The 19,121-nt window shown below is 35.8% G+C and overlaps 1 protein-coding gene across 1 annotated transcript in view; it reads right to left on the bottom strand.

Moving 5' to 3' along the window:
• The window catches only part of LOC131038118 (zeatin O-xylosyltransferase-like), a 144,783-nt gene extending 126,929 nt beyond the window's left edge, over nt 1–17,854 (bottom strand). The window contains exons 1-3 of the mRNA XM_057970434.2: nt 17,834–17,854; nt 17,666–17,731; nt 17,336–17,404 (exon numbers count right to left, since the gene is read on the bottom strand). Coding sequence (XP_057826417.2) covers nt 17,336–17,404; nt 17,666–17,731; nt 17,834–17,854 — 156 coding nt within the window. The remainder of the gene's footprint in view (nt 1–17,335; nt 17,405–17,665; nt 17,732–17,833) is intronic.
• Between the last annotated feature and the right edge of the window lie 1,267 nt (nt 17,855–19,121).

Genomic DNA, 19,121 nt, shown 5'->3' with positions numbered 1-19,121 from the left:
TGTAGGAGCATGCATAAAAAGATCCCTAGCTAGAGAAGAATTAAAGTACGAAGGTGGTGTTGAGTTGATAGATGCAACAATAATTATGCAATGGTGTAACTCTATAATGTGACCAAGTAATGCAGGTATGTCAATGCTTCATAGATATTTTTGGTTGATCACTAAATCTAACATTGAAAACTATCAATATTGTTTTACAGTTGCAGGATCTAGTGACATGCACTCATTTCGAACTTCAAATGCAAGTTTACTGATAATTTATACTAGACAGATTGCATATTTTTGCTCTTCATGTATGCATTTTTTGCGGGAAGAATGTGAATCACAAGAGTGGGTTGACAAATGTTCTTGTAGATCATTGGTTCCCATTTCTACCTATCAAATTCCCAAAGAACTACAATTGAACCAGATGGAAGCATCAGTTGATTTCGATCATGTATCCGACCTAGTGGAACTAGATGATTTTTTGGGTAAATTTTATTGCAAGAATTTTTTTTGGCTCATTTTGTTACATCAAACATCATTTTTGGTATTAATTATCATTCTATAATATGCAAGTCATGTATACATAGTTGTTGCAGAAGAAAAAAATGAAGAAGAAACATATTACTTTTTCTGTTGTTGTATTGAGCCTAAGAGAAAATTGACAACCACAATCATTGATGGAGAGGGTATTGAGTATCTAGTAGGGTCTGTTGTCATGACAGGCACATGGCTTAGCAAATACCCTATCAAGAATTCTGATGTTTGGTTGTTCAAGGAATTTGAAACACACAGACATATTCTTCATTTCTCCAACCTTGTTGCAACAAATATTCATTTGATTAAGTATTGTAGACACCTAAAATTGTCATGTATAATTAAATAAATATCTTTATTTATTTAATTATCTAAGCCTAATTCTTCTATTAATTAAATAAATCCTTATTTATTTAATTAATTCATTTATCCTCTTCTAGCCTTATTTTTCATTTAAATAAATACTTTTATTTATTTAAATAGTCCTTTCCTAAATTAAATAAATATCTTATTTATTTAATTAATCCCACTTCTTCTATTAATTAAATAAATCTTTATTTATTTAATTAATTCATTAGCCTTTTCTACCTATGACACATGTCATTTATCTCTTAATTCATACACTACCTACCCTCTTATTATTTTATTATTTCCTTTACCTACCCTCTAATCATAGCCGACCTCTTTTACACCTTTCAATCTTATCCCTCCATTTCTTATAGTGTCTTCTATATAAGGAGATGTTTCCTTCATTATCAAACCCTCGTTATGCATTTAGCCCCAATGATTACTCAACTACACTACACTTTTGAACTTTCATATGCAATCCTACTTGCAACCACATTTCCGTTCTTTGTTGAGCTCTTGTGCACATAAAATCTGAGAGCAAATATATCAAGAAAGATCAATGGAGATAGGAAGAATGGAGATTCAAACCCTATTGGACATGTGATGGTATAATCTTTGTGATTTCATTTGATTTGCATTGTCTTAGGTAATCTTCATATGTTATGGTGGATCTTTGTTGTTGTTAGGCTAGGGTTTTGTGGTTGAATTCATTTAGTCTTTCAATATTGTTAATCCACTTTCACCATATACATTTTGGCATGCCCCGTGGAACATGGATTTTTGTTAGATCTGTGTTTTTTGCAGATTTTTCTAACCCTATATTGCTGTTTTGTAAAACAATTTGGAGAATAACCTTGTGCAGCTAGGGTTTTGGACACAAAATTAAGATCTTGGAGAGATTTGATCATATCTCACAAATGGCTTGGAAATTTTGCACCAAATTTTTTTTGCAGGTTGAAGACAACATTAGGAGCTCTCAAAGAAACATTCAGATCTATTGGAGCATATTTTAATTTTCTATGAATTTTTTATGCATTTTCATAAAAATTTAATTTTGAGAGCAAATGAGTGAATTTTTTGGATTTTCTTACATTTTTGGAAATATAACAAAATTATACATAGGATCTGTTCTTTGTGATTTTAATTTTGATGCAAAATATTTCGCTAAAAATCAGATCTTTAAAAATTAGGGTTTTTTCTTATTTTGATCAGAACTAAAACAAAAATTTGAAATTTGGCATCAAATTTTTTGAGCAGGTCAGGAAAATTATCACAAGTGTTCAGTAAAAATTTTAGATTTTTTGGATCAAATTTTCATTTTATATGAATTGTTTATGATTTTTCATTAAAAATTAATTGTGAGAGAAAATTAGTGAATGTTTTGGATTTTCTTACATTTTTGGAAATATCTCAGAATTATACATAGGATCTATTCTTTGTGATTTTAAATTTGATGCAAAATCATTCCTCAAAAATCAGATCTTTGAAAATTAGGGTTTTGCATTATTTTACTCATATCTCACAAACTACTTGGATTTGTTGTAGAAATTTTTTTATGAAGGTTTGGAAGACCATAAGGACACTCTAGTGGAAATTTCAGATTTTTTGGATTGATTTTGCATTTTATATGAATTTTTTATGATTTTTCATAAAAACTTAATTTTTGGAGCAAATTAGCAAATTTTTTGGATTTTCTTACATTTCTGGAAATCTCTTGAAATTTTACAAGTGGTCTTTTTTTATGATGAATCAGATCTTTGAATTGGTCAACAAAATGCATTGTTGAAGGCCCCTATTTCACAAAGTCTTTTGGATCTAAAATTTACCTAACTTGTGTGCTTGCAGGAAAGGGTGATCATTTTAAACAATCCAAACTACTAACAAATATTTGTTGTAGGACCTTGGCAAGGGCTTTTTATCTTTATTGTGTGCCTTGTTCTCATAGACTAGCAAACACTTGAATTGGTGCACTAAAATTGAACCATTGTCTTTTGTGTCTTGAGCAATAGGCTCTTTTTGTTTCATCTTTAGAGGGCCTGTCTCCCCGTGTGGTCATTAGGACTACTAGTGAGGAGAGAATGACCCAAGTGGTAGCGAGGAAAACCCACCTCTTCCGAACCACTATAAACAACTATATTCATGGTGAAAACTATGGATAACGTGTGTTGATTAGTTCATACCGACACTATATCTCCCCATAAACCCGTTTGATCAAATTTATTTGATTAGTTGTAGGGCGTAACCCCTACCGGCTGGGAGCCTTCTATATTTACAGAGCTAAAAGTGTCGCATGTATGGCAACATGAGCGGATACCCTTACTAGCACCTTTTTGTTTTAGAAGCCAAAATCCTTCTAGTTGTTGGGGCAGGAGGTCGGACCTTTGATAGCGACCCACACACATATGGTTCTTAGTAGAGATACAAAGTTCACCACGGGGAGTTTTCATGGGGACTAATGCTTGGGTGCCCCGAGAAGTGAGTGTCGAGGGTGGAGCCAGTGGGGTCAAGCATCTAAGTATCCACTCTGAATAGCGTAGCCTCGGGGGAAACTTCATGTGGGATCAACAACTATTGTCCTGGCCAACCATAAGAATTGTGCTTGCCTTATTTTGAACAATCAAACATTCAAGACCAAACATCAAAACATTATGTCTTTTGTGTCTTTAAGTGTATGCAAAACAAATTTTACATCAAACAACACACTTTTCTTTGAGTCATTTTTTAGTCTAAACACTTGCAAGCATTGAGTCTTCATCAACATTGTGTCCTCTTGTCATTAAAAACAGTTAAAAATTCAGATTTGGTCTCAACAACAACTTCACAAATTGGAAAAATTCACAGTCCAACAAAGAAGAGCAATCAGTTTTAGAATTCTTGAGCTTCCTAGGTTATTTCTCTAGGTTTTCATCTAGCATTCAACCTACCTTTGGGTCTCACAAAGTTCATCATTGCTTTACACCTTACATTACATTCACATTTGTCTAAACTTGAGTCAAAAGGTCACTTGCTTGTCCCCATCATACTTTGTCAACACATTACATACAACAACACTTTGCTCATTGGTCCCTCATCAAGGTCTATCACCTTTAGGTCTCATTTGGTATTACTTAGAGTCAAGGTCAACTTACCTCATCAAGAGAAACTATCATCTCTTTGGAAGCCACACCTACTCTACTACATACATACTTGGTCTTACACTTTGGACATTGCAAGTACACTTCAGATTCATTTACATTCCATCCAACTCTTGGTCTTCCATACTCTTTTCATTTTCATCTAGTCTCACACATCTTGGTCAAGACCTAGTTCATGGTTGAAACTCGTTCCCAAAAATCTAGGAGAGAAGCTAAAGAGGCTCAAGAGTCCGCAAACATGAGTTCTTATGAGTATGACAATGATATCTTTTTCAATTCTGATCATACTACATTACCTGACATGGATGCCTATAGAAACATTCCAAATGTTGAGAACATGGACACTACAAACAACAATGATACACACAATGACAATATTGACAACTTTTCAATACATTCACCAGAAGTGGAAGACTCCATTATGGATCCCTGTTTCAATCGATTGGTTGAGGAAATAATGAGGAGGGATAGACAATATTTCTTACAAATGACGGCACAAAGTGGAGCCAAGATACCTCATGATTTTGACATGTCTCAAATAATGGAAAATCGACCTTTGCAACAACCTCACCTCATCATGGATCAAAGGAGGCCTAATAGTGGAGGCAATAGAGGACCACATCTTGTGCCTGAATCACCATCATCTTTGTTTCAAAAACCAGAGGTCCCATACACACATGGTCAAGCATATGATACTCACCTTCGCAGACCATTATGGAAGTCTTATGCAGAAAAATATACTCAATCACATACAAATGCTAAGGACCAACCACCAAAGCAATTGGATATCCAAAGGCATGTTCAAAATTTGGACACAAGGAAACCCCATGTCAAATTTGGGGGCAACACATTAGAACAAACTCATGACATGCCAGTAGAGGATGGTTTACGTGGACAAAATAGATATTCCATTCCTCACCATGACTCTATACCAAGTGGTCCTTATACGCATATGCAACACCATTATAGACCTCCTCCATATGAACATGTGTATGCTCAATACCATCCATATATGCAATATGCTCCTCCTCCACTTGGTGGTTTAAGCATGGGGTATGGTCCAAGAAGTTGATCTCCACCTAAGAGCAATTTGGAACAACAAATCAGAGACTTACAAAAGAAAATGGAGGACATAAATACATCGAAGCCAACTTACACAATGAGAGACATATGTCCTTATCCATTTGACAAAAGCACTCCAATGCCCCCATTTCCTACACACTTTGTGATGCCTAAATTTGATAAGTATAGAGGAAAAGGGGATCCTAAGGCACACATAAGACAATTTTTCACAACTTGCATTGAGGTAGCAGCAGAAGAGACATATTTGATGAGATTATTCCCACAAAGCTTAGGAGATCAAGCTATGGAATGGTTCTCTCAACTTCCACCTGGAATTAAGTCATGGGGTGACTTAGCTGAGGCATTTATCCAACATTTCTCATACAACATAAAGACAGACATATCAGTCACTACCTTGTGCAACACCAAACAAAAGGATGGAGAATCTTTTTCATCATTTTTACAAAGATGGAGAAATCTAGCCAGTAGATGCTCTTGTGAAATTCCACAAAAACAAATGGTAGAGATGTTCACCCAGAATATTAACAAAGATATTGGTTATGACCTAAGAAAAGCTTGTTTGTCCACCTTCAAAGATGTCATTGAGAAAGGCTTAGCGACAGAGAAAGTCCTAATTGAACAAGGAGTCATTAAAATATTCAAGGAAAACAAAGATGACTTTAAAGGAAAAGACAAGCTAAGATTTTGGAATAAAAACAAGAACACAGTCAATGATGGTGTTGTGGATGCCAATACAGTATGACCCAAAATCATTTTTTCTGGATCAAGCTCTACAAACAATCAAGTGAATACTCAAACAGCTTCAAAGTCATGAAGGAAGTACACTCCATTGGGAGAACCACTTGAGTCAGTTTTGAAAAAGTTAGTGGCAAACAAAGTAATTACAATTCCAGAGTTTCCTCCATATGAACCAAAGGTTAGACCAAATTGGTGGAATGATGACGAGTATTGTGAGTTTCATAAGAGCAAAGGTCATAAAATAGGAAATTGTCATCGACTATCATACAAGATCTCATTGATAGAGGTGACATTGAGATTGAAGGGCATTCATCCAATCAAGAACATGAGATGTTTAAGGAACCATTCCCAAAACATGACAAGGGAAAAGCTAAAGCCATAGATGATTAGACCAACTATACCAGAGCATCCTATAACTATGATTCAACTATCAATCACATTTCGATGGACAATTATGTCTCTACCATTATCATCAAGGACAAAACACATGAGAATTCTACCCAAAGACCCAAGATTGTCCTAAAAGGAATTCTATCTTCTTCCGAACCTACCTCTGAATGTAATGTTACAACTAATCGAGGTAAATTCACTTTACAAGCTGCTCCAGCTAAAAACACCACTTCCTCATCAACTAAGCCTGAGTATGACCTTGCAGAACAATTAGGAAAGACACCCGCGCTCATCTCCATTCTTGAGCTCTTACGCATATCCCCCGCACATAAAGCTATTCTTGACAAAACCTTGAGAGACACTCCAGTTCCTACTGATCTGAATGTGGACCAGTTTCAAGCCATGGTGGGATACCTTTCTGTTCAGCACTCCCTTACATTCATAGAAGATGATGACGCCTCCATGAGCCAACCACATAATGCACCTTTACACATTGAAGCCTTCCTACACAAACATCGAATAAACTGAGTCCTAATAGATGGAGGAGTCGGTCTGAACATTTGTACTTTGAACACAATAAAACAATTGGGATATTCTAATAAAGCTATGAATTCTACAAACAAAATTACCATCAAGGCATATGATGATGAAGAGCGTTCATCCAAAGGCACAATCACCTTGCCTCTCAGAGTTGGACTAGTTACAAAGGAAGTGGTTTGTCAAGTCCTTGATCTCGATCTCACATACAACATATTGCTAGGACGTCCATGGATTCATGAGATGAGTGCAGTACCATCAACATATCATCGATGCATCAAGTTTCCACACAATGGAGCTGAAGTGACTATCAAAGTTGATCCTAACCCATTCATATATTGGAACAATTTGCGACCTAGATCAGAAATAACAATTCTAGTCAATCGACAAGCTATTCCTTCATCAACACATGTGGATCCAGAATCATTGAAAGCTTCTACATCCAAACAAGTAGAGCTCAAAGACAAGTTCAAGATTAAAGACATGGGATGTGGTGAGTATATCTTTCATGTTGATCAAATCCCACTATCTCCTAAGACATTCAATTGATAGGAACAATCTATAAACAATTTGCAATGCCAAGGAATTGGGTGTGAACCACCTAGTGTTGTGGCTACTAAGTCTGAATGCAAATCTCCTCCTCTAGTGGTGCAAGCAACTCTTGATATCAATAGTTCTAAGAGTGGTTCCAACAAAGAATCTAATGAGTGTATCGCCAGCCCTCTTGAAAAATCACATAGCCTTACCATATCATCCATTCATTCCATTTCCTCTCCACTCCCAGACTTGGATCAACAAGAATTACAAAAGCCCTTACTAATTGGGGATGAAAATTTAAGCTTTGAAAAGAAAAATCTAAAAGTCAAAAATAAAGAGCTCTTTAGTCCAAATCAAAATCAAAAGCTATTGGACTCTACAAAAATCAAAGTCAAGGATAAAAATCATATGAAGCAAAAAGAGAGAGAGTTGATCTCCCCTAATATCAAAATAACTGGGGGCAAAAGTTATACAATTTCAAGTAAAAAAGAATACTTGTTGATCCTAAGTCTCCATCATGCTATCCTACTTTCACTTCTTTTCACAATCACAAGCCTTCATTACTCATCCACTTGTTCCGCACATCCTTTCCCTTCTGGTGATACATCATGGACCTTTAATGGAACTTCCTCAAAGGACTTTGTTGTCAGGGATGCCCAAATGTCTTCAGGTGACACGCATACGGGCCTGTGTAGTCCATACACTAGTAATTCTATCTCAGTTCCTTTATCAAGGAAGACAGTCACTCGAGCTACACATCATTCAGTCAAGGAACGTTGCAGTTACAATCATAAGGTTAAGCCTCACACATTCGAGGTGGGTGACTTAATTCTTAGAGAAAATCCTAAAAATCAGCAAGACAGAGAGAAGAAGGGCAAGTTTGAACCAAACTGGCTTGGTCCCTACATTATCACAGCAGCCTATGGATATGGTGCATATCAACTCTCAACTATAGAGGGTGAACCTTTGGAGGATCCTATCAATAGCATACATCTTCGCAGGTTTTACACATAGCTCTTCAAAGTAACCTAATTCAAAAATACAAAAAAAAAAAATTTAAAATTAAAAATACAAAAAAATTCATAAAACATAAAAATCGTTACTTGGTGAAAACGTGGCAAACAGGCACCTTGTGACACAACAAAAAAATGAAAAATCAAAAAAGTAAAGAAAAACATTTCGTCCAACAGTGAAAACCACTTCGATGGCTCCCTGGGCAAGTACCATGGTGAAAACTAGGTCACCGGTGCCATGTGTAGAGACATTGCTCCTCCCTCCTTTGGGATTCCATTTCTTCCTTTCACTTTGCACACACTCACAACCTATCCATCCATAATAAACTTACCCACTCCCATCATGGCTTGTTATTGATCTACCCAAGATTGGTTCGCCATTCATAATAAACATTCATTTTCATCCCTTTCCATCCATAATAAATCAGCTTCTATCTGTGGCTAAGGCAAAACCTATGTCTAGTGATGGGTGTGGAACTAAGAGCATTACACATTTTGAGGAGTACAGTTTCTTCATTTTTTCTTCAGTCTATCTGCGCACAATCCACAATAAAGCAACACTTGCATCACATATCTGCAATAAAGTTCCGTCTTCTCCGCAATAAAGTATTAGTTTCATAGATTCAGTCAGTTTCAAATGAGACACAATAGCAATAATGGACTTTCAACAAATCAAATCTTTCAGCAGACTCAGATAACTTTATGGTTTAGTGCTATCTATCCTTTTTGTGAAAGTAAACATTATGACCACAATCAAATAGACTTATACAAGTGACAAGAGACACTAAACTTGAGGACTACAATGGATGTTGGGTGTCGAGTCTTAGTTTTATTTTGATTTTATCTTTCTGGTGACATGTCTTTTAGCTTTTCCAGGATGTCTCTGACTAGAGATTTTATCTCCAAGATGTCTTTGACTAGAAAGGCGAGGATGGGGTATCGTCACCTCTTTTTCTTTATTGTCTGTAGATTGTCTCTTAGTAATGATATGACTTGTCCAAGGATATGAGGACATTGTGAGTCTAGTATGAACTGGGGCATTCCTTATTTGAGACTGTCTTATCTCCATGCAAACAGGTACAATGACTTTCTGGGTCAAACATATACCTCAATTGTCATAACCTACTTGCCATAATAAATCTCAATGATGATAACGCACAAGAAGCTCTTTTCACTTTCATATCTTCTATCTTCCATCCCCCTTTCTTGATTGACCTCCACCATCCTTCTTGAGTCTGTGTAGCCTTCTATCACATGACTGAGTATAATGACATGCCAAAAACATTTGCATTTCATGTAGTTGCACCTACATTACCACATATTAAGCATTTCATACATACATATCGATATTGCAATTGCATCACATCCTGCACACAACACATGTTAGAAATCTTACATTTTTATCATGTAAATAGTCATTTGCATTCTCATATTCATCTATATTTCATACATTCACAATTTCATATGCATAACATATTAAAAATATAAAAGATCAAAAATATTGCATTTTATCATGTACATATTTGCATCCATATCATAATCATCACATAGAAACATACATCATGAAACATCTCATCACATAGGTACACATGCATATAGCTGCCGCAAGGATGAATCATCTTATATATATCTCAAAATCATAAGTGTCATGATAGAATGATGTCAAAATCATATGGCTACAATCACCCGCAGGTGTCTACATCATCATACAAAATGGTACAAAACTGATACAGAGGAACCCACTAATCACTCCTGCCAGTACTACTAGTAGTGCTAATCTTGTCCATGTCATGGTATCCCAAGCCACATGTCCAATCCTCATCTCTAGTCCTGGATCCTGAAACACTCATCTCAGTGCATCCATGTCTTCGTCTTGATCATAGGATACTAACTCCCCATCAATTGGTATCCTCAACTTATCCTGTACACATCCTCTAAGGTGATTGTTATCTCACCCATCGACAAATAAAAACTACAAGTTTCTGAGTGCCATCTCTCAGCTAGCGCAATCAACAACCCCATGTTCACCTGAAACTCAGGCACATACAGAATAAATCGCAGAACCATAGCCACAATCACAGCTCTGTCCTCAAATATCAGCTATGGTCATAACCTCTGAGTCAATGGGAATCTCTCTCGTGACTCCAGCATAGGTAGGTACTCTTGCAGTCAAGCAAATCAACTGTGTCAGTTAAAGTGGCATTCCCTATTCATCACAAAATGCTTCTTTTTATCTTAAGTGCTTATGATACTCTATCCTAGCGACACTCACTGTTCATCACAAAGTGTTGCTATCTATCCTAGTGACACTCACTATTCATCACAAAGTGTTGCTATTTATCCTAGTGGTACTCCCTGTTCATCACAAAGTACTACATTTTTGCACTACCTGTTCATCGCAAAGTGCTGCTCATATTAGTACTCCCTATTCATCACAAAGTACTATGTTTTTGCACTCCTTGTTCATCACAAAGTGCTGCTCATATTATCACTCTCTATTCATCACAAAGTACTATGTCTTGGTACTCCCTATTCATCACAAAGTGCCTTGATCTATTCTATCCTAGGGCCTCTGCTTGAGTGTATCCTCTTGAGTAGTTTCCTAATTGGCAACATATGTTCTATCACAGAATTGTCAATCCTAGCCCTATCTGCTATCCTAGTCTTCCCTAGAGGACCTACTTGAGTGTATCCTCTCAGCAGCTTATCCAATCAACAACGTATGTTCATCACAGAACTGTCGATTTGCCCTAGAAGATATAAATGCACATTTTTGACACAAACGCACCTTCATGACATAAACGCGCTTTCATTACATAAACGCACTTACATATTGCACAGACGTGCCTGACACAAACATAGACGCACCTAAGCATTTTTGACATCTTTTGCCATTATCCTAAAACACATTTATTGCACTACCTAAGATGCATTAATGACAACATTTCATGCGACAAAGTACAAGGAGGTTTTGTGGTACTCACCAGCTCTCCTGCATCTGCTAGCCTCTGAAATCGACGAACGCGATCGAATCTATGCACCAATGTCATCGCTGCTGACTGCTGTAGCTCTATTCTCTCTCTGCACTCTGATCTCTTGGATGTGTGGATGACAATGAGGATATTCCCCTCGTGATCTATCTTATAGACTACCCTAGCCCTCATTTCCCAAGTCAGTCTTCTTTATCCCGTGACTTTGTCACTTTATCCGGTCAATCCTTTCTAGCCTTTCTTTCTTATCGAGAGATTGTATGAGATCTTTCTAGATATTTTCATCCAATCTCTCGAGGGGGCATATCATTCCCATCTTGGGGCAACTTTGTATCAGCTCATCTAATCTTCTTTGAAACAACGCGACAAACTACATTGTCTCAAAGAGGGGCAAAATGTAGACACCTAAAATTGGCATGTCTAATTAAATAAATATCTTTATTTATTTAATTATCTAAGCCTAATTCTTCTATTAATTAAATAAATCTTTATTTATTTAATTAATTCATTTATCCTTTTCTAGCCTTATTTCTCATTTAAATAAATACTTTTATTTATTTAAATAGTCCTTTCATAAATTAAATAAATATCTTATTTATTTAATTAATCCCACTTCTTCTATTAATTAAATAAATCTTTATTTATTTAATTAGTTCATTAGCCTTTTCTACCTATGACACATGTCATTCATCTCTTAATTCATACACTACCTACCCTCTTATTATTTTATTATTTCTTTTACCTACCCTCTAATCATAGTCGACCTCTTTTACACCTCTCAATCTTATCCCTCCATTTCTTATAGTGTCTTCTATATAAGGAAATGCTTCCTTCATTATGCATTCAGCCTCAATGATTACTCGACTACACTACGCTTTTGAACTTTCATATGCAATCCTACTTGCAACCACATTTTCATTCTTTGTTGAGCTCTTGTGCACATAAAATCTGAGAGCAAATATATCAAGCAAGATCAATGGAGATAGGAAGAATGGAGATTCAAACCCTATTGGACATGTGATGGTATAATCTTTGTGATTTCATTTGATTTTCATTGTCTTAGGTAATCTTCATATGCTATGGTGGATCTTTGTTGTTGTTAGGCTAGGGTTTTGTGGTTGAATTCATTTAGTCTTTCAATATTGTTAATCCACTTTCACCATATACAAGTATCATGGTAGATCTCATAACAAGATTTTATGGAAAGTTCGTAAATCTGACCACAAGGTAATACTTCACACAATATGGCTTAGAGTCGATCCAGAAGGCTCACTTGATTGATTCTACAGTTTAGGGTAGAATCATTTTGAGAATTTTGTATATATCGTCAAGGAATTGTTCTATATTCATTTTTTGTATATATAAATGCCCATGAGCTGATTTGTACATATTTAGGGGCATAATTTTGTATATTTAAATGGCCATGAATTGATTTGTACATATTTAGATGCCAAATTTTATATATTTAAATGGTGATGAGCTGATTCGCACATATTTAGATGCTAAATTTTGTATAAAATCCCATGAGATGATTTGTATTTTTTGAATATATGTGACTATGTTTTGTCACTATTTTTTGAATATATGTGACTATGTCTTGAATATATTAAGGGTTTTGATTTTATGTGATGTGATAAGGTCAATCATGACCATTCTTGATTATACTTCAAGTTGCTTCAACCCACCAATGACACACTCCTACTCCACAAACCCCATCCAATCATGGAACATGCTTTAAATAGGTCACAACAACATAGATTCACTCAAGACCAAACATTTCAACCACAAACACCATATCGGCCGACCATAACCAACCTTCAATCACTTTCTATAGTCATGTGCCTAGCAAGAACATAATGGGTCTTCATAAAAAAAACTTTTGTCCTAGCTGATATCGCTGCAACCTTTTGTCGAAGCTTCATCCAAAAAACCTCTCTCATCTTTAGATTCTTGGGCCTAAAACTCTCATCAATTTGGTTTCACTTTCATTTGAGGTAGGATATTGTGGTATAGTACATTTGAACTGTTAGGATAACTGGTGAATTAGTTGCTAACACATTATAACATTTAATCCACTTAATAACCTTTAACCAAATTAAGTACTGGTAAAACAAAAATAGATACCGGTAAATAATGCAACTTAACAATTAAATAGATAATCAATGCAAAGCAACCATACCACATAACACCATGATTTGTACATGGAAAACCTGGAAAGGGAAAAACCACGGTGGGAAGCCTACCCACAGTCAAATGATACTTTTGCAGAAAGTATGTGATACAATGAGGGGCCTGTACATGCAGAAAGGGACACTACCTAGAGCATACTTCTCATTACAAAAGAGTCTCACTGACTACAGAGGTTAAAAAAACCTCAAGATATATGGACAACAATCCAGAATAATGAATTGTCAAAGATAACATCTACCATGCATGATTATAGTCTCGGTTAAGCTCGATACTGAAGGCCTTTGACCTCTTACATAATCTCAGTTCGGTCACCTATGATCGACCAAATCTCCTTCGCATATGATATTACATTCCAAGACCATGACACACTTATTCCATTCCCATACCACGATCTACAATGAGATCTTACATCATTTTATACCAACCCTAAGGCCTAAACCAATTAGGTCGACCACCTAAAATATGTTACAATAAGAACATTACATAAATTCATATCACAATGATATGCCATGTCGGCTTAAGACCAAAACAATAATAACTAATCCATAGAACATCTTGAAACATCCCAGTAACGTGTAGAGTACACGTTAACATGATACCGGTCCATAACCTAGATAGGTACCAGACCTATTCTAGGTCCACCACTCCAAAGCAATGTCTTCAAGAAGTTGAAGCACGATCAAAGGACATCTTCAGCATCCTGAAATCCATCTAGAAGTCGCACCAACACCACTTATGCATCCTGTCAAGATTCCTCAGTAAAAGCTCTGTCAGTTAAACCTTAAACCAAAGCCGGTAAGGGTTTACAAGAGTGTATGATAGCATCTGATTACCAAGTCAATACCATGTGACCAAGACATGCTCCAGAAGAACGTACCACATGTAACCAATCAAATTCCATAGATCCAAACATACCGGAAGTGTCCAACAAATAGTCTCTTCTATCGGTACACTAGATCTTCTATCGATAACCAAAACCTGTCTGTCAGTAACCAACCATAATAGCTAGTGTTGACATCAATGACAAAACATCAATGCAACACATAATTAATTCATCCATAATGCCAACAATCTCCCTCTTTGGCGTTGATGGCAACACTAGATGTGAAAAACATCTAAGTACCAAGAAATGCCAAACAAGTCTCCCCCTGTGGAAGACAACCAACAATCTCCTGAATAGTAGTAACTCTCCCCCTATGAATGATATCTCTGAATTTATTTTTCACATCACTATCACTCCCCCTTTGACATCAATGCCAAAAATCTGACAAAAAATATCAAAGCAATAATGTAAACCTCTGAATCTCAAAGCTGACTACTCCCCCTGAGTAGTAGCACCACTCATCAGTGCCAGAATGAATAATTTCTTTGATAATGCATGTCAGACTGATGACAAACTGCATCAATCAAGTCTTTGTCGGAGGGGTTGAAACCCCTAACCTGTCTCTCAAATACTCAAATGATTCCTTAGACAATGGTTTAGTGAATATATCTGTAATACTTTCTTTCTTTCCACTACTTCATTTTGTTGAGGAGTCTGAGGTGCAGATAAATGTCTCCTGATTCCATTTGCCTCACAATAACTGTTAAATTCATGAGAAGTGAACTCACCGCCTTGATTTGATCTTAGACATTTGATTTTCAATCCAGTTTCTGTTTCAACCTTTGCTTTAAAGATCTTGAATTTCTCAAAGGTTTCAGACTTCTCCCTAGAAAAGTCACCCACATCATTCTAGAATAGTCATCAATAATCAACATGAAATACCTATCACCTTTAAAGCTTCTAGTCCTTGCTGGACCACATAAGTCAGTGTGAATCAAATCAAGTACACCATTAGATTTATCATGTATGCTCTTAAAAGAAGTTCTAACTTGCTTTCCCATTTGACATTCCTTACATACCAGATTATGAGGCTTCATAATCTTAGGTATATCTCTAACTACCTTAATTGAACTGATCTTAACAATACAATCAAAACTAACATGACACAACCTCTTATGCCATAACCAACTCCCATCAATATGAGAAATCAAACATGTCTTATTACCAATGTTCAAGTGAAAGATATTATCAGCTATTGACGCCATTTGCTTTTGGCTATGTCCTGCCAAGTTACTATTGGCAATGGGTCAGCGTCCCTCGCAGGGATTCACGACATGGTTTAACAGCCTCCTATGGATTCTATAAGTCTAGTGGTTGTATCGGGAATTGATTGGTCAATCTTTTGGTGCAACAACAACCCTAGCTTGCAATAATTGGTATCAAAGCTTGGTCATAGGTTCGAATCACACAGGCCATGGCGCGTGACATTGGGAGGGAATTGTTGGCAGTGGGCCAGTGTCCCTCATGGGGATTCGTGACATGGTTGAACATCCTCCTGTGGATTCTATAAGTCTAGTGGTTGTATTGGGCATTGATAGGTTGATCGTTTGGTGTAACAGAAACCCTAGCTTGTAACAGTTACAATAACTATATATATATTAGTATCACTATAGTTGGCTATGTCCTGCCAAGTTACAATAAACTGTATATATTAGCATCACTATACTTGACACACAATTGTACTTGCACTAGTAGGGTATGGCTCTCGACATTCTAGTGCATTGGGAGGCACAACAGGAGCATGCCTAGCGTAAACCTGCCCACCCAGACACGCTCGTGATGTTGGTTTGTGCCCACGATGAAAATTTAACAACATTGACAACTTTGACAACCTTGACAACAACTGAGCAACTTTTACATATTTTATCCACATGACCCCAAACTTTCACAAATGACTTCAAATGATTATTAATGGTCCCAAATCACCTTATTTAGATAAAACAAATGGAAACCAAGACAAAAACCAAAATTTGACCATTAGGAGCATGAGGGTGCTCTCGCACCACTCACATTGACAAATATAAATGAAAGGAATCAAAAACATCTAGTGATCATTAGCATGGGTCAAATCTAACCATTACCATTGAATTTCATTTTTATTAAGACAAGGAGTTTTATAGGGTTAATTCAATATTTTAGAAAGCTTATCAAATCATATTCCGCAATTGCAATGCTTTATATCATACATTTTTGTTATTTATATTCATATTGTTGATTACATAGGTAAATATTCAATTCACTTTATAAAAGGGTAGCCACCAAATACACTGAATAGTTTGAGAAAAAAATAACCATATCAATTATAAATAATCATTTATATATCAAAATGCACAATAATCAACACCATGAACAAATTTTGTATGTATCAAATATGCCTATCAATATCAATGAAATTCACAATAATGAACACAATACACATTTATTGGATCGAATATCAACATTTATATGTATCAAAAAAGGCATATATGCCAAGTCAATACAAGATTTACAAAAATGTGGCATATGTCATATCCAAATTGATATACAATAAAAATGTAGAATATATCTACATGTATTGGTCATTCAATGACCACAACTAACACTATATGATCCTATACTTGTGGTGGATCATCAAAATCAAGCCTCTTTGATGCAGTACGTGGCTCTATAGATGGTTGCACAACCACAATTCAAAAGCCAAGTTAGAATCCTTTTGTAGAAAATAGTTCACAATTATCAACATAACTATGCATTTAACCATAATTTTGTTGCAATTGAAATGTAGATTAACTCATCTGTTGATCTAGGATCTACTATCATCTTTGTCTTCTCCTTGTCAGTCTTAGGAGTTTTCTTGAAAATAAACTTCAAAGGATCCAAGTTATGGCCAAACCGCGAAGGGGCCTACTGTAGATTAAATACAATTAATACAATGTACTAATATATATAGATCAAAAACACTAAAAATCTACAATATAGAGACCAAAAGTGTACCGGAGTCTCAGATGCTTCTCCAATAAACTGAGGAGTGCTCACCATTGATGGAGCAACTGTGGCTATTACCTATACGAAAAAATGATTCAATATTAAATACAATTAATATAATAATAATTATTGTAGGTTAAATACAATTAATACAATATATAAAACAAAAGTGTACTGGAGCCTGAGATGCTTCTTGAGTACACGAAGGAGGGCTCGCCATTGATGAAGCAGCTATGCATATTTCCTATATGAAAAATGATAAGATTATAATTTATCACAAGTTCACATATACATGTGTATATAATAATCAAATCAAGAAAATAAAGTAGAGATACATACCTCTGCCCTCTCTCGATCCTCGAGTGTATAAGGTGCATTCAACAGTTCTAGAAAGCCCAGTGGCCACTTATATAAAATAGACAAAAAACACTAATCAATCTACAAATTCCAACTAAGATAATTTCAACCTTTTCAAACAATTGTACAATTAAAAATGTATTAAATTACCTTCTTCCCACGTTTATGCATCATCGAGGATTTCTTTCACTAAGGACGTGACCTAGACACAGAGGGTGTACCCTAAAACAAGCAAAATTAACACAAGAGATATTAGTAGATAATATTAAACATAATTTAACAAATCTAAAATTAAATTACTTGCATATTCCATCAAAAGAATACATAAAATAAGGTGTACAAAATATGATACCGCATAGCTTTGTAGGCCAAAATCGATCACTGAGAGCGTGACATCATCAATGTGGGACAGTTGGTCCCCTACCAATGCCTACAAAACTAAAAATTGTCAAGCATTAAAGAGAGTTAGTATATCTTATAATTTTTTTGAATTCAAAGTACTATTCTATTTTAACATGTTACAAAATTTATACCTCAAGCATTGAAGTTGCAGCTACAATAACTACGAGAGGAATATCAGATGGTGTAGTGACACCCGTTGTTGCATCCTAAAATGCATATTGTTTGTATCAATTTAAATCAATCTATAAATGAAAATTCATTTATAATTACAAATTTTAAGTGACTAATAAATAAAATGTTATGAATTCAAATCAACACACCTGTGTCTACAGCTGACTAGCAAACAACATGTCCATCGATTCATCCACTAATACATTTAGCCTAAAATTCCGATGGAGGTTTCCGACGAAGAAGGTATATTGTGATCAAACTTGATTTTTTTCTTTAAAAATGCTCGATTTCATCGGAATTCCGATGATAATCCAATGACATTAGGGTTTAATAGAAAAAGTGCCTGTGTTCATAAGAATTTCGACGAACGCGTGCATTACTTAAAAAAAAAGAAAGAAAAGACCAAAATCCCACCTCTTTACAAAATCCCACCTATCTCATTTGTCCCGCCTCTGTAGCGATCATTGGTGTGACAAACATGGCCACAACGGGGAATGGGGGAACAAAGTGCCACGGGCACAAAGTGCCACGGGCACAAAGTGCCAAGGGCTGGCACATAACCAGCGAGGACGACCATAAGGGAGCCCAAAATAGGCTATGTAAATGGCAACACCTAGGCCTCCATCAACAGCAATAAGAGTTATGGACGGAGGAAGAAGTCATCTTTGAGAAAGATTTATGGATGCGAGCGCTCTTGAGGACTGGTATTTTTGCGGTGAAATTTTCTTGAACTTGTGCTACAGTTGTATCAACAAAATTCCTTGCTAGTTAGGGTATTAGAACAGATTAATCAAGAAAATTTTTGGTTCATTTTTGTTACATTAATATGGTTGGAAAATAAATCTACATCTTGATACAAGATTGT

The sequence above is a fragment of the Cryptomeria japonica genome, chromosome 11 (assembly GCF_030272615.1).
Source record: "Cryptomeria japonica chromosome 11, Sugi_1.0, whole genome shotgun sequence".
NCBI classification, from domain to species: domain Eukaryota; kingdom Viridiplantae; phylum Streptophyta; class Pinopsida; order Cupressales; family Cupressaceae; genus Cryptomeria; species Cryptomeria japonica.
This window is presented reverse-complemented; position numbering and strand designations above follow the sequence as displayed.